This window comes from Electrona antarctica (assembly GCF_951216825.1).
Source record: "Electrona antarctica genome assembly, chromosome: 8".
Lineage (NCBI taxonomy): Eukaryota > Metazoa > Chordata > Actinopteri > Myctophiformes > Myctophidae > Electrona > Electrona antarctica.
In genome coordinates this window covers 53,810,618-53,825,554 of record NC_136789.1, presented here as the reverse complement: position 1 = coordinate 53,825,554, position 14,937 = coordinate 53,810,618, and the positions used below count along the sequence as shown (strand labels likewise).

The 14,937-nt window shown below is 44.8% G+C and overlaps 1 protein-coding gene across 2 annotated transcripts in view; it reads left to right on the top strand.

The window, feature by feature from the left end:
* Positions 1–14,937, top strand: part of LOC306927430 (calpain-5-like) — a 50,527-nt gene that overhangs the window by 16,740 nt on the left and 18,850 nt on the right. For both annotated transcript variants that reach the window (XM_079507169.1, XM_079507168.1), the window contains exons 4-8: positions 2,334–2,542; positions 3,382–3,574; positions 8,379–8,569; positions 12,185–12,262; positions 14,209–14,404. In XM_079507169.1, coding sequence (XP_079363295.1) covers positions 2,334–2,542; positions 3,382–3,574; positions 8,379–8,569; positions 12,185–12,262; positions 14,209–14,404 — 867 coding nt within the window. The remainder of the gene's footprint in view (positions 1–2,333; positions 2,543–3,381; positions 3,575–8,378; positions 8,570–12,184; positions 12,263–14,208; positions 14,405–14,937) is intronic.

Below are 14,937 nucleotides of genomic sequence, written 5' to 3'. Positions count from 1 at the left end.
CACTCGGTGGCACGCTATGAGCTTGAAGATCTGCCATTTTTCAATAGCTAAAGTATAACATAATGCTTAAAACACCAAAAGGGGTTCCTGCCCAGAATGGGTTAAAGTTAAGTTATAGATAGACCCAAGCAAGCGCAGGCGAAGACAGACAAAAACTTGACATGGAAGACAAAGTTTATATCTCCAGGATTCACACAAGCAGGGGTTGACAAACTTGACACTATAAGGTCTCAGAGGCCTCATGTTTTACCTGCCCAAAGGTCATGCAAGACCAAAAATATAAACCACACAAGACCAAAAATATAAAATGAAAAGTCTGTTTGCATTTTAGGCTTTGCAAACAAAAACTGCACAGGGCAAATAAGTAGGCCTATAATCTAAATAAATGTACTGTGGCTAAAATGGTTTTCAGCTACATTATCTTATCTACGTTTCTGAGCAGGTAATTTTAGGAAGCAATGCGGTCATAGTAGGACCGTGTTACTTCCTAAAAAAGACCAGTTTCGCCACATATTTGTTTTATGACCGTCAAACAACAAATAACTGTGGCTTTTTATTTAACAAGCGGAGGCCTGACTATATCAGTACAAAGTTCAAACAATTCACCTTAAGGGCCATTCAGCTCATTCCTGTCATTTCTGGGGCAAATAGTCTTGTTTTAGAAATAGAAAATATTTCTAAATGTAGACGCACAGAATAAGTGTAACCTTACGACTAATGATGAAGACAATAATCTATAGACTCTACATTAATGTTGTCTTCATTAGGGTTAGATGTATTTCAGCCATTTCTTAGCTGTAACGTTACAATAATTTTCTCTGCTTGTAATAATAATAGAAATCTACCGTATCGATAAATCCATCGTCTTAAATCCACGTAACTCGAGAACTGTTAGCCCCGCCGACTTCAATTTTAACACACGCGTTCCACGCCCCCATAGGGAGTGCAGTGCCCGGTGTCGAGTCGGACCCACGGTTGTCCAGAACCGCCACAAAAGGCCTCTGCCCGGGCTCTGGATATGTAGGGCACCTGCCCAGGCTCCAATATATGGAGCTGGCCTGTTCTGACATCACAAAGGTGTTCTGACGTCTGCATAGACTCCATATTTGGGCATGCCTGACAAAGAACTCCATATATGGGCATAAAAGGCACACACACATAATAACTGGGTGGGGCATGCAGTTCCAACTTGCATCGTTCCAAGTAGGCCAGTGCCCAGCAGAAAAGTCCCTGATCACTCCTATATCTCCATATATGGAGCTGGCCTGTTCTGACATCACAACACTTCATATTTGGGCATGCCTGACACAGAACTCCATATATAGGAATAAAGGGACACAGAGTGACAGATACAAGACATCTCCATATATGGGCATAATAGGGACACAGACAGATGGGTGGAACGGGTACTCTGACACGGGTACAACGGGTATTGCATAGCCGGGTGGGGCATGGATCTCCAACTTCCATCGTTACTGGTGCTCTACAGCTGGGCACCAGTCTTAGTAATAATAATAAAATTTAAAATTCATAGTGTTTTTTGTAAGTACCCAAATACGCTTTACAAGAGTGGGAGGAGAAGACAACGAATGTTGAGACCAAGGTGGAGTTATAGCTCATATTGAAGAGGTGGGGTCTGAGAGCGGTTTTGGTTTGGAGGGTGGGGAGTTGAGACTTCTCTGAGACCTTTGGGGAGTTCATTTAAACTCCTTCCCTGCTGCCACTAGATGGCTCTAAAAGGCTCAGAGCGCCACGGTTTTAGCCCTATGCGGCCTCTCATTTAGGCCTGACGTCGAAAATTTAAAAAAAGTCATCTAAAAGAATATATTCAAAGATTTGTGCCGCATTTTCACGATTTTTCAATAGCTAAAGTATAACATAATGCTTAGTTAAAACACCAAAAGGAGTTCCCGTCAAGAATGGGTTAAGAAGCGAGACCGACAAAATTGACGCACTTCCGGGAACACGGAAGTATTTCAGGGGTGCACTCTAGATACACGGTCAGTGATCACATACAGTAAGCTGAAGCGGTTCAGCGCGGTCTCCAATTTTATTTATTGAGCTCCAAAAACATCGATGTTTTGTATGATCAGCTCAATCTGAGCTCAATTCCAATGCAATGAGTTTTTTCAATCGGCTCTAGGCCTGGATGGAATATAGCCGGTGATTTCATATTTTCTGAAAAAAAAGACAAAAAAAGGGAAAGAATCTGTATAAAAGACCATGTCGTCCATGGAATGCTGACCATACATTATGGTTGTCCAATGTAGTCCTTGGCAGGGAAGGTTAATATGATCTGCAAATGTAAAATAGTTGTGTGTATTATTTCCCAGGTGATTCCCGACTGGGAGGAGCAGGAGTGGGACTCCAAGTCCCCGGACAGCTACGGGGGGATCTTCCACTTCCAGTTCTGGGTGTTCGGGGAGTGGGTGGACGTGGTGGTGGACGACCGGCTGCCCACCATCAACGGAGAGCTCATCTACTGCCACTCCAAGCTCAACAACGAGTTCTGGAGCGCGCTGCTGGAGAAGGCCTACGCCAAGTCAGTATATACAGCCAGTAACCTAACCCTATAAACTAGGGATGTCCCAATACACTACTTTCGTTCCCGATCCGATCCCGATACCACAATTTCTGTGATACTGAATACCGAAAACCGATACCAGTGTTGTGATCTCGTGCTGTGTTCATAGCTATAGCTATATATCACGTGTTGTGTTTATAGCTATCTAGCTATATATCTCGTGTTGTGTTTATAGCAGACTCCTCACTCAAATGTGCACTTGCAGTTTGGGCAACTCCAAAGCAAACTCCACATGCCCCAACATTTTATTTACCTACCATAGTGTCAAGTGTCAACCCCTTACCCCTGTGTCGGATCGGTGGTTAGACTGGCATATTCGCAGATACCGATATGACCCGATATGACAAATAAGGGCCGATACCGATCCTTTTCCGATACCGATACAGTATTGGGACATCTCTACTATAAACCCTACGCCAAGTCAGTATAAGCACCTAGAACCTTAAAGGTCCTTTGAAAACGGGCAGCGATGAACGCAGACGTTGTTGCCTCTGGATCAACGACAGGTTTGCTCTGGATTTTTTTTCGGAACTCTCCTGATCCTGAACGCAGAATTTTTGCGTTGAAAGAATGTGTCTAGAAATCCATTTCATCGCCTGCATCTCCAGTATAGCCAATGTGGCGCAGCGCTGCTATTTTTTGAAAAATCCGAAGAACGACTGACATAGAAACATAGCTTTTTCAGAAAACTGTCAGGATGTGGAAGACATTTTTTAGAATCTGATCTCAGGTCAAAATGGGTTAGTCTGGGCTACGCAAGGCTAAACGGTGACCTATATCTTGGTGTCTGTCTGCAGGCTGTCTGGATGCTACGAGTCTCTAGAGGGCGGCAACACGGGCGACGCCGTGGTGGACTTCAGCGGAGCGGTGGCGGAGGCCGTGAACCTGGAGGCAGAGGCCTTCTGGAAGGACCAGAAGAGACAGGAGCAGTTCTTTGAGGACCTGCTGAAGGTCTGGGACCGCGGAGGAATCATCAGCTCCTCCATCGCCGTACGTATATTGTTCACCCATTTTGACCTGAGATCAGATTCTAAAAATGTCTTCTAGTTTTCTGAAAAACCTATGTTTCTGTGTCAGTGGTTCGTCGATTTTTCAAAAATAGCAGATCTACAAGCTCCTAGCGCGCCACTCGGTGGCGCGCTATGAGCTTGTAGATCTGCTATTTTTCAATAGCTAAAGCATAACATAATGCTAACACCAAAAGGGGTTCCCGCCCAAATACGTCGTATATCTCTGAGCAAATAGACATGTTACGTCATGATGATGTACAATGATAAGAGTGCCCCTCGCTTCACACAGGTGTGATTTTTTAAAATATGTTACATCAGTGGTTTTTAACCAGTGTGTCCTTGAGGGGGTTCCAGGTGGTCCCCAGCTAAATGATGCATGGTAACCAAATAGAGCCTTATAAATCGTTAACTCTTGAGAGCGTAAAATGAAACCAAATGAACCCGGGAGGGTCCATTTGATTACAGGAAGTCTACAGGCAGTCCACACATTTAGAGAGAATGTAGAATATATTTTTTGAGTGGTGCAAACCACTCCAACAACCAGCTTTGTCTGTATCTATGTTTGTGTACCTGTGTACGTGTCCGTGCACAGGTGAGCATGGTTACCATGGTCACTGACATTACGTCAGACCACAGCTGATCAGGCTATATAAGACCTTGCACCACTCAGTTCACACGGGTGTGATTTTTTGATTAACGCGTGCCTGTTATCTCTCCTAATGGTATACCAACATCAATACAGCATGGAATTGTGGACAAAATCTTTATGCAGCAACAACAAAATATTCTTTAGTTTTGGGTCTGAGAGGCTAACGAACTCTCATCAAATGGTGGTTCCGTGGCTCAGTGGCGTGCACAGACATTTAGAGGGGCAGGTGCTCAACTTAAAAAAGGGCACCTTGTGCAGCGCGTGGAACCGGCCGGTTGCCTTAATCCATTTTGGGCGGGAACCCCTTTTGGTGTTAGCATTATGTTATGCTTTAGCTATTGAAAAATAGCAGATCTACAAGCTCATAGCGCGCCACCGAGTGGCGCGCTATGAACTTGTAGGTCTGCTATTTTTGAAAAATCAAAAAAAAAAGAAGAAAAAAAAAAGTTTTTTTTTCTTTTTTTTTCAAAAGGGCACATTGCCAAAAGGGCAGGGGGTGCTCTAGCACCCCCTAGTGTCTATCTGTGCACGCCACTGCCGTGGCTCAAATGCCAAAAAAATAATGGACCTTGATATAAAAAGGGTTGAGTGAGTGACATAAATAGAGCAGTTCTTTGAAGACCTGTGCGTGTGTGCATGCGTGCGTGCGTGCGTGCGTGCGTGCGTGCGTGCGTGCGTGCGTGCGTGCGTGCGTGCGTGCGTGCGTGCGTGCGTGCGTGCGTGTAAAAGGGAGCCAATAAAAGGAGTGATAATATGGAAAGAGCATGCACTGGTCGTGAGTTGGGCAGCTGAATAATGGGCCAATTGAAGTTTATTACATTTATTCTAGTTCTTATGGGAGTCAGTCGGCGTCAGGTTTCTTTAGGGTTAGGCTACTGCAGTTATTGCAGACCAGAAACGTCAGGAAGGAATATAATAGTGTATTAGGTCAGTTATTAAGGAAGACACAGAAGGCGGACATAATATTATTACAGTAAATGAGCGGGAAGGAGGTCTAGCCGACAGGTAGCTTGATTTGGACTCACGACAGTGAAACCAGATATTTCACCCACAGTTCAACCCATTCAAGACAGCAACTCCTTTTAGTGTTTGTATAAGCATTATATGTTACACAACTAGCTATTGAAAAATAGCAGATCGACAAGCTCGTAGCGCGGCACCGAGTGCCGCGCTACGAGCTTGTAGATCTGCTATTTTTGAAAACTTGTGGCGCAAATCTTTGAATATATATTCTTTCACAGCGAAGGTTTTAAACTCATATCTTTGCTTCTGGGGAGGTCCCTGGAACCACATATTTTCAGATGGGGGGTCGGTGGCCAATTACATATATTTTTTGGGGTCCTTGACATGAAAATGTTTGAGAAAACTGTCAGGATTTAGAAGGCATTTGTAGAATCGTCCTCACAGGTCTAAACGGGTTAAAAACGAGCGTTTTAAAGAACAGAGAGACACATACATACAGTACATAAAGTCAAATGGAAGTGAACATCAAATGTATACCCAGTGTTGTTTGAAGAGAGTTTGTGGATATTTTTCACAGTTTCTTTGGCACAAACAAAATAAAATAAAACGCCATTAAGGAGTTCCACTGTGCAATTTAACACTGGCCGAGGTGCGAGAGTGTCCGGTGGCCGCAAAATATTGTTTACAGCTCTTGTGTTCCCTTGGCCTGACCTAATTAAATATGCATCATAGATAGATTTAAGCCTTCCACGCGCTACGTCCAACCAGGGAAACTCCCCCCTGTCAGGTGTAAAGGAGCAACTTGGACACTCAGGCATGAAGGAAGCATGAGTTCAAGTCTGTTGCTCTCCCCATGTCCCCCATATATGGGGACTAGGTTGGCGGAGGGTGTGTAGAGCCCAGGATCACATTAGATAATTGACACAGGGGTGAAAAATGGGTTACAAAATCGTGGGATAAAAATTATAGAAATAAAAAAAGATAGATTTAAGCCGTGGAAATGGCAAGGGCATCCGTAGAATGAAGGATGGGACTGGCTTTATGAACAACAGTTTTCACATTACGGTAAGGGTAATGACACATTATGTTTAGGATTACGTTTAGCGGCTAAGTGTTAGGCATGTATCTGCTATAGGATTAGGGATGGGACAATTATGATGAGTACCACAGACGAAAAACAGTCTAAGTCCAAATTTCATTCTGACGCCTCCACGAAAAGGCCTCGTTGTCCTGAACCCTTATCTATCATTTATACATTATGGATCAATAGTGTGGACTTAGACTGTTTTTCGTCTGTGGCATTCAATATAAAATGCTCCGAATAAACAGTATTGCGGTGATTTTAATTTGTCGAGAAACCGTCCTTCGTCGTACACTAGGAAGAATTCGATTTTGTTGAGCTGCAAATTCAGTAGCCTATATACCACTTAAACCCATTTTGGACTGAGGTCGATTAAAAAAAGGCTTCTGAAACAGTTTTCTGAAAAAACCTATGTTTCTATGTCAGTGGTGCTCAACCCTTTTCATGTCAAGGACCCCCAGAACTATCTGTATTCGGCCTCTGACCACCATCTCAAAATGTGTAGTTCCAGGGACCCCCCCCAGAAGCAAAGATTTGAGTTAAAAACGTTCGCTCTGAAAGAATATATATTCAAAGATTTGCGCCACAAGATTTTTTTTGAAGATGTATTTGTTTCCCTGGCACAAAAGGACAAAAAAACCATATCGGTATCGGTGTTATTTTAAACATCGTTATCAGCCAAGAATTTACATATTGAGCTTTGCACTGCTTAATTAGATTTTATGATTTTATACATGGTCTTGATATCTTGCTTGGTTTTAATGGTGTCTTGTAACGTGTCCTTGAGTGCTTTGCATATTATTATTAGCATTAATTCTATGTCTAAACAAGATCCTTACTGTAACTGTAATCCTGACAGATATATACACCCTTTACCTGACCTTATAACACCAAGAGGTTGACACTAATGGTTGACCGACACTTAAGTAAATAAAACATTGGTGCAAGTGGAGTTTGCTTTCCGGGTTGTCCGAAGGGCAAGTGCGTTTGAATGGAGAGATAACCGTCTTCATTAAATATCATCAGGTTATTCATGAAGAACTAATTATGCAGCCTTTTTTACGACTAGCAGTTGTGCTCATTCGGATTTTCAATCAAGTGACTGTCGCCTCTCGACAGCTTTCGGTTTCATTTACTTTTCGGGCAAGTGGCCTGCATGACATTGCCCAACGGGGCAGTCTTTTGAGACCTTAGTAGTGTCAACTGGGGACAGAGTGGAATTCCGACGCACCGTCATTCCGACTGCGTGGCGTCCGCGTGTGTAGCCATGTCAAAGCCCTGAATAATTTAAAGCTACGAGATACATGTCTATATAAGCCTTAAGCCTTCACCCAACCTTAACCTGAACGGATACATGATTAAACATGAGACCAGATTCTACAAAATGTCTTCTATTAATCGTGACAGTTTTCTGAAAAACCCATGTTTCTATGAACTTCTCAAACTTTTTCAAGTCAAGAACTCCCAAAACGTAATTTGTATTTGGCCAGCCGGACCCCCATCTCAGAATATGTTGTTCCAGGGACCCCCAGAAGCAAAAATATGAGTTAAAAGGTCACGTGTGAAAGAATATAATAATTGAAAGATTTCCACCACATTTTTCACGATAAAAAAAAAATAGCAGCATTCCAGGTCTTAACCCATTTTGGGCGGGGACCCCTTTTGGTGTTTTAAAGCATTATGTTATACTTTAGCTATTGCAAAATAGCAGATCTACAAGCTCATAGCGCGGCACCGAGTGCCGTGCTATGAACTTGTAGGTCTGCTATTTTTGAAAAATCGTGAAAATGTGCCTCAAATCTTTGAATATATATTATTACAGAGTGAAGATTTTAACTCAAATCTTTGCTTCTCTTCTGGGGAGGTCCCTGGAACAACATATTTTCAGATGGGGGGGGGGAAGCATATTACATATAATGTTTGGGGTCCTTGACATGAAATATTGAGCACCACTGATACACAGAAACATAAGGTTTTTCAGAAAACTGTCAGGATTTTGAAGACATTTTTTAAATGTCGACGTCAGGTCTAAATGGGTTTTTAACCAGACCAGATCCATGCTCTTGTCCCTCCAACTCCACCACTATACAGGCGTCCCCCACAGAGATAGAGATGAAGCTGGCCAACGGCCTGGTGAAAGGACACGCCTACGCCGTGACGGCCGTGAAGAAGGTGCGCCTGGGCCACGGCCTGATGGCCTACTTCAAGAACGAGACCATCCCCTTGATCCGCATGAGGAACCCCTGGGGCAAGACGGAGTGGAACGGAGCCTGGAGCGACAGGTGAGAGGAGGAGAATATAGGGGAGAGGAGAGTAGAGAGGAGAGAGGAGAGGAGAGGAGAGGAGGAGAGGAGAGGAGGAGAGGAGAGGAGGAGAGAGGAGAGGAGGAGAGAGGAGAGAGGAGAGAGGAGAGAGGAGAGGAGCCTGGAGCGACAGGTGAGAGAGAGGAGAATAGGGGAGAGGAGAGTAGAGGAGGAGAGAGGAGAGGAGGAGAGAGGAGAGGAGCCTGGGGTGACAGGTGAGAGGAGGAGAATATAGGGGAGAGGAGAGTAGAGGAGGAGAGAAGAGAGGAGGAGAGAGGAGAGGAGGAGAGAGGAGAGGAGGAGAGAGGAGAGAGGAGAGGAGCCTGGAGCGACAGGTGAGAGAGAGGAGAATAGGGGAGAGGAGAGTAGAGGAGGAGAGAATAGAGGAGAGGAGGAGAGAGGAGAGGAGCCTGGAGCGACAGGTGAGAGAGAGGAGAATAGGGGAGAGGAGCCTGGGGTGACAGGTGAGAGGAGGAGAATATAGGGGAGAGGAGAGTAGAGGAGGAGAGAAGAGAGGAGGAGAGAGGAGAGGAGGAGAGAGGAGAGGAGGAGAGGAGGAGAGAGGAGAGAGGAGAGGAGCCTGGAGCGACAGGTGAGAGAGAGGAGAATAGGGGAGAGGAGAGTAGAGGAGGAGAGAATAGAGGAGAGGAGGAGAGAGGAGAGGAGCCTGGAGCGACAGGTGAGAGGAGGAGAATATAGGGGAGAGGAGAGTAGAGGAGGAGAGAGGAGAGGAGGAGAGAGGAGAGGAGGAGAGAGGAGAGCAGCCTGGAGCGACAGGTGAGAGGAGGACAATAGAGCGTCGCAGTCCCGCCCCCTCGAGAGACCCGGAAAATAATTTCCCGTTAATTTTCCTCATAGACTTTTCAAAAAGTATTTATTTAAAGACGTTTACGCCGCGGACAAAGCCAAACACAATGTTTTGGGCCGAACAAATAATTAGAAAGAAGAAAAAAAATGGCAGGTTACAACACTTTTTTGTGTTGTTTTTCTTCTTTGTAATTATTTGTTTGGTCCAAAATATTGTGTTTGTTGTTGTCATGATTTGTCACGACTCGAGTTGGCTTCGTACGGCGCTTAAAAGGTCTTTAAATAAACACTTTTTGAAATGTCTATGGGGAAAATGCATTGGGAATTATTTCCTGGGCCCTGGCGTCGTCATGAAAGGGGGCGGGACTGCAACGCTCTATAGGGGAGAGGAGAGGAGCCTGGAGCGACAGGTGAGAGGAGAAAGCTGGATGACTGCATGGCCGTACCGGTTTCACTGTAACCTCACCTCAAGAACCCTTCCTTCAACCTATATAGACCTGTGGTATCGTATAGGCACTTAAACCCTATTGTACACAAACACAGTTCATCAAGTTGGATCTGGACTTGATCTGCCCTCGTTGCCTTCTACACCAAATCTTCTACAATCTTACAATCATAATCTTAGATCAGCAGACAAAGTTTGACTTGACAACCCCCCCCCCCCCCCCCCCCCCTCCAACAGAAAGCTTGTGACGGAACGGAAGGTGACAGCCAGGGCTTCCATTTCTGTGAGAACCAACTAACTATAACTAACTACTTCAGTGTCCACTTTTAAAAGACTTTTAACAACATATTATTAATATAGAAAGGCTTTTAACTAGAATGAATGGAGTGGGTCTAGTTTCTGCTTTCTCTCTTTTTATACATTTTTCTTATTACTTTTGTATAAGTTTCTCTTTTGCTTTTATTGTTAATTTCTATCATTGAATTGCCTGTTTATGTACTGTATAATGTGAAGCACTTTGTAAACCTGTTTTTGAAAAGTTCCACAGTATATAAATAAAGTTTATATAATCTACGAGCTTGTACTTTAGATCGGCTATTTCTGGCGAATGTTCCCCCACAGAGTAGCTAGGTTCCCCCACGGGGAGCTAGGTTCCCCCACGGGGAGCTAGGTTCCCCCACAGAGTAGCTAGGTTCCCCCACAGAGTAGCTAGGTTCCCCCACGGGGAGCTAGGTTCCCCCACGGGGAGCTAGGTTCCCCCACAGAGTAGCTAGGTTCCCCCACGGGGAGCTAGGTTCCCCCACAGAGTAGCTAGGTTCCCCCACGGGGAGCTAGGTTCCCCCACAGGGAGCTAGGTTCCCCCACGGGGAGCTAGGTTCCCCCACGGGGAGCTAGGTTCCCCCACGGGGAGCTAGGTTCCCCCACAGAGTAGCTAGGTTCCCCCACGGGGAGCTAGGTTCCCCCACAGAGTAGCTAGGTTCCCCCACAGAGTAGCTAGGTTCCCCCACGGAGTAGCTAGGTTCCCCCACGGAGTAGCTAGGTTCCCCCACGGGGAGCTAGGTTCCCCCACAGAGTAGCTAGGTTCCCCCACGGAGTAGCTAGGTTCCCCCACGGAGTAGCTAGGTTCCCCCACGGGGAGCTAGTGCTCAAGTGGTTAGCGGGTAGAGAGGTCACCTGGTAATTAGAAGGACACCGGATCTCCGCCTGGCGGCCCTGGCCTGGTCCAAGTGTCAACTTGTTTTCTCGAGCGACCTCGCCTTCACCTTCCCACAGTTTTGGTCCAGACCCAAACTCTGTGTACAGTACAGTACAGTACAGTACAGTACAGTACAGTACAGTACAGTACAGTACAGTACAGTACAGTACAGTACAGTGCAGTGCAGTGCAGTGCAGTGCAGTACAGTACAGTACAGGGCTTTAAGCAACTAGTCGACTATTCAACTAGTCGACTAGTAAATCCACTAGTCGACCTTGCTGGTACTAGTTGACTAGTTGATACAAAATAAAGTTTTTACATAATAATTAAACAAGTAGTACTAGATAGATAGATAGATAGATAGATAGATAGATAGATAGATAGATAGATAGATAGATAGTATAACATGATTATCAGAGGCAGAATTGTGTGGGCATTTCGTATATTCGCTGAATGAGGCACATTTGATGAAAGACCACAGGGTCACCAAATCTGCCTCCTCATGAAGCTCATACATCTGCCTTTTATGAGATACCTTGTATGCAAGTGCAGGGAAGGTCACGGCCCGGGGTCACCACCACTCACTCAGCGCCAGAATGTGCATGTGCTGCATGTCTTCATTCGCGAATTCCATGGCAATGCACACCGTATAGCAGGGGTTCTCAACCCATGGGTCGCGACCCCTCGGGGGGTCGCCAAATTATTTTAGGGGGTCCCCAAATTATTTTCAAAAAAAAAAAAAAAAAAAAAAAATTACATTTTATTTTCACGATTTTTCAAAAATAGCAGACCTACAAGCTCGTAGCGCGCCACTCGGTGGCGCGCTATGAGCTTGTAGATCTGCTATTTTTCAATAGCTAAATTATAACATAATGCTTAAAACACCAAAAGGGGTTCCCACCCAAAATGGTTTAAGGTTATTGTAGCAGTCAATTTATATTGGGGGAGGGAGGGGGCGGGGCGGGGGTCCCGAGACATTGCCAAAGCATTTCCGGGGTCCCCGGCCAAAAACGTTGAGAACCCCTGCCGTATAGAATAGATAGATACTGTGGAATGTTTGGAACAAAGGACATCTGGAACGGGCAGATGGAAATTTCTTTTTCTTCTACATTCCTACTACATTCTACTGTCTGTCCTTCCATTGCAGCTCTGAGGAGTGGTCCAAGGTGGGCGAGACGGAGAGAGTAGCGCTGGGCATCACCGTGGACGACGATGGAGAGTTCTGGTGAGACGCTTACAGTATTTACAGTGTAATAGTACAGGGGTTCTCAACGTTTTTGGCCGGGGACCCCCGGAAACTGCTACAATAACCTTAAACCATTTTGGGCGGGAACCCCTAGCTCATAGCTCATAGCGCGCCACCGAGTGGCGCGCTATGAGCTTGTAGGTCTGCTATTTTTGAAAAATCGTGAAAATAAAATTTAAAAATAAATCTTTTTTTTTTCTTTTTTTTTTAATAATTTGGGGACCCCCTAAAATAATTTGGCGACCCCCCGAGGGGTCGCGACCCACGGGTTGAGAGCCCCTGTAATAGTACATGGTGTAGTAACACTTTATACGTATTTTTGCTCCCGATCCGAATCCGATCATTTGATTTTGTTGTATCTGCTGATACCGATTTTCCCCGATCCGATATTTCTATTTTTACAGAACATGTTTATGCCATATCACAATCTATCTATAAGTGTCTGTACGTACGTGTGTACGTCAGTAATGCACGTAACTCGAGAACCGTTCGCCCCACCGACTCCAAATTCGACACACGCGTTCCACACCCCCACAGGGAGTGCAGTGCCCTGTGTCGAGTCCGCCAGATATCCGGTTGTCCAGAACCAGCACAAAAGCCTCTGCCCGGGCTCTGGACCTGATCACCCCTTATCTCCATATATGGAGCTGGCCTGTTCTGACATCACAATGATGTTCTGACGTCTGCATAGACTCCATATTTGGGCATGCCTGACAAAGAACTCCATATATGGGCATAAAAGGGACACAGACATAATAACTGGGTGGGGCATCCATTTCCAACTTGCATCGTTCCAAGTAGGCCAGTGCCCAACGGGCACCGCTCTGGTAGTACAAAATCACAGACAATATCCAATCTAATATCTATATGATATATATTATGGATATAATATTGATACTAGGGGATGTCCTGACTCCTGATCAGGTTTTTTGGTAATTGGTACCATCGCCCATAATCCGTCTTGCCCTCGTTTATTTCCGCCGACCTCACGCCGACCGCTCGGTGTGGCGGTTCTTGTGTTCTTTATACTGAGAATAAGGTTAGAAATAAGTTTAGGGTTAGGCATCGTTTTACTGGAATTAAGCTTAGGAATAGGGTTAGCTTTTGGCAACTATTTACTGAGGTTAAGGTTAGGAATAAGGTTAGGTTAAATGGCAATTAGTAAATGGTGCATTTATATAGCGCCTTTATCCCAAGGCGCTTTACAGAGATGCATTACATTCACCCATTCACACACACATTCATACACCGATGGCAGCGGAAACCATGCAAGGCACCAACCTGCACATCGGGAGCAATTAGGGGTTCAGTGTCTTGCTCAAGGACACTTCGACACTAACTCTGGGAGAGCCCACAGGGTTCGAACTGGGAACCATGCGGTTCCCATCCGGTCACTCTACCCATGAGCCTAATCTTACGTACTTTAATCAAATTTAATTGAATTAAATTGAATTGTGTTGTGAGCTTGTATATCCGGTATTTTTTGCCAAATGCTTAATGGTTAAAATGTGCACACACGTCATCTTACAAAAATAATGGGAAGAGAAATACATAAGACACATGATTGCAGATCTCCATTTTGTAAAGATATGTGAACACGTAAACCTTTTTTAAAGACAAAAAAAAAAACTATTTTTCCAGACAAATATGTTTATTATTTCTCTTAGACTACTAGCAGTATTTTCATTCATTATCTTCTCTTATCCTCTTTTCAATACAGTAACAAATTACTGAAAACTGTTTTTTTTTAATTAATTCTCTTAAGTTACAAATATCCTGTGTTCTCTTCTCTCTTTTTTTACACACCCTTTGCTGTTTGCATCACGATTGCAATTGCAATTTAAACACGATTTAAATTGTCGCCAGTTTGAACCGACTTTAAGGGATTATATCGTGACATGCCTATATTTTCTACCCTCTCCCAGGATGTCGTTTTCAGACTGGTGTAAGAACTTCACGGACACGGACATCTGCCGCCTCATCAACACGGCGCTCATCAGCATCCACAAGACCTGGAACGAGGTGGTGCACTTTGGCAGCTGGACCAAACACGCCGAGCCGCTGCTCAACCGCTGCGGGGGCTGTGCCAACCACAAGCAGACCTTCCTGCAGAACCCACAGGTATACTGACTGGTTGATTGGTTGATTGGTTGATTGATTGATTGATTGATTGATTGATTGATTGATTGATTGAAGGGTTGTCCCGATCCGATCACGTGATGGGAAATCGGGGCCGATCACGTCCATTTTGAAATGATCGGAATGGGATCGGGAGTAAAAAAAATCACACCTGTGTGAACTGAGTGGTGCATCTCCCCTCTCCCCACCCCCTCCCTCTCTCTCTATCTCTCTCTCTCTCTCTCTCTCTCTCTCTCATTAGCAGGCAACAGTGCAGCACTATCTCTCTCTCTGTTTCTGGCACAACAGTGCCACTTTTGCCCCTACTGGTACTCATAGTCACATAGTCACATATATAGGTGAACACGGACATTGCTGTTCCTTGGAGTGGTTGCACCACTCAAAAACTTGATTGGGACATCCCTATAGTATATCCATATCATGACATTAGACTGGATATTGTCTGTGATTTTGGATATTGTAGCTATTGTGATATGGCATATAGTGTTCCATAAAAATATAAATATCGGATCAGG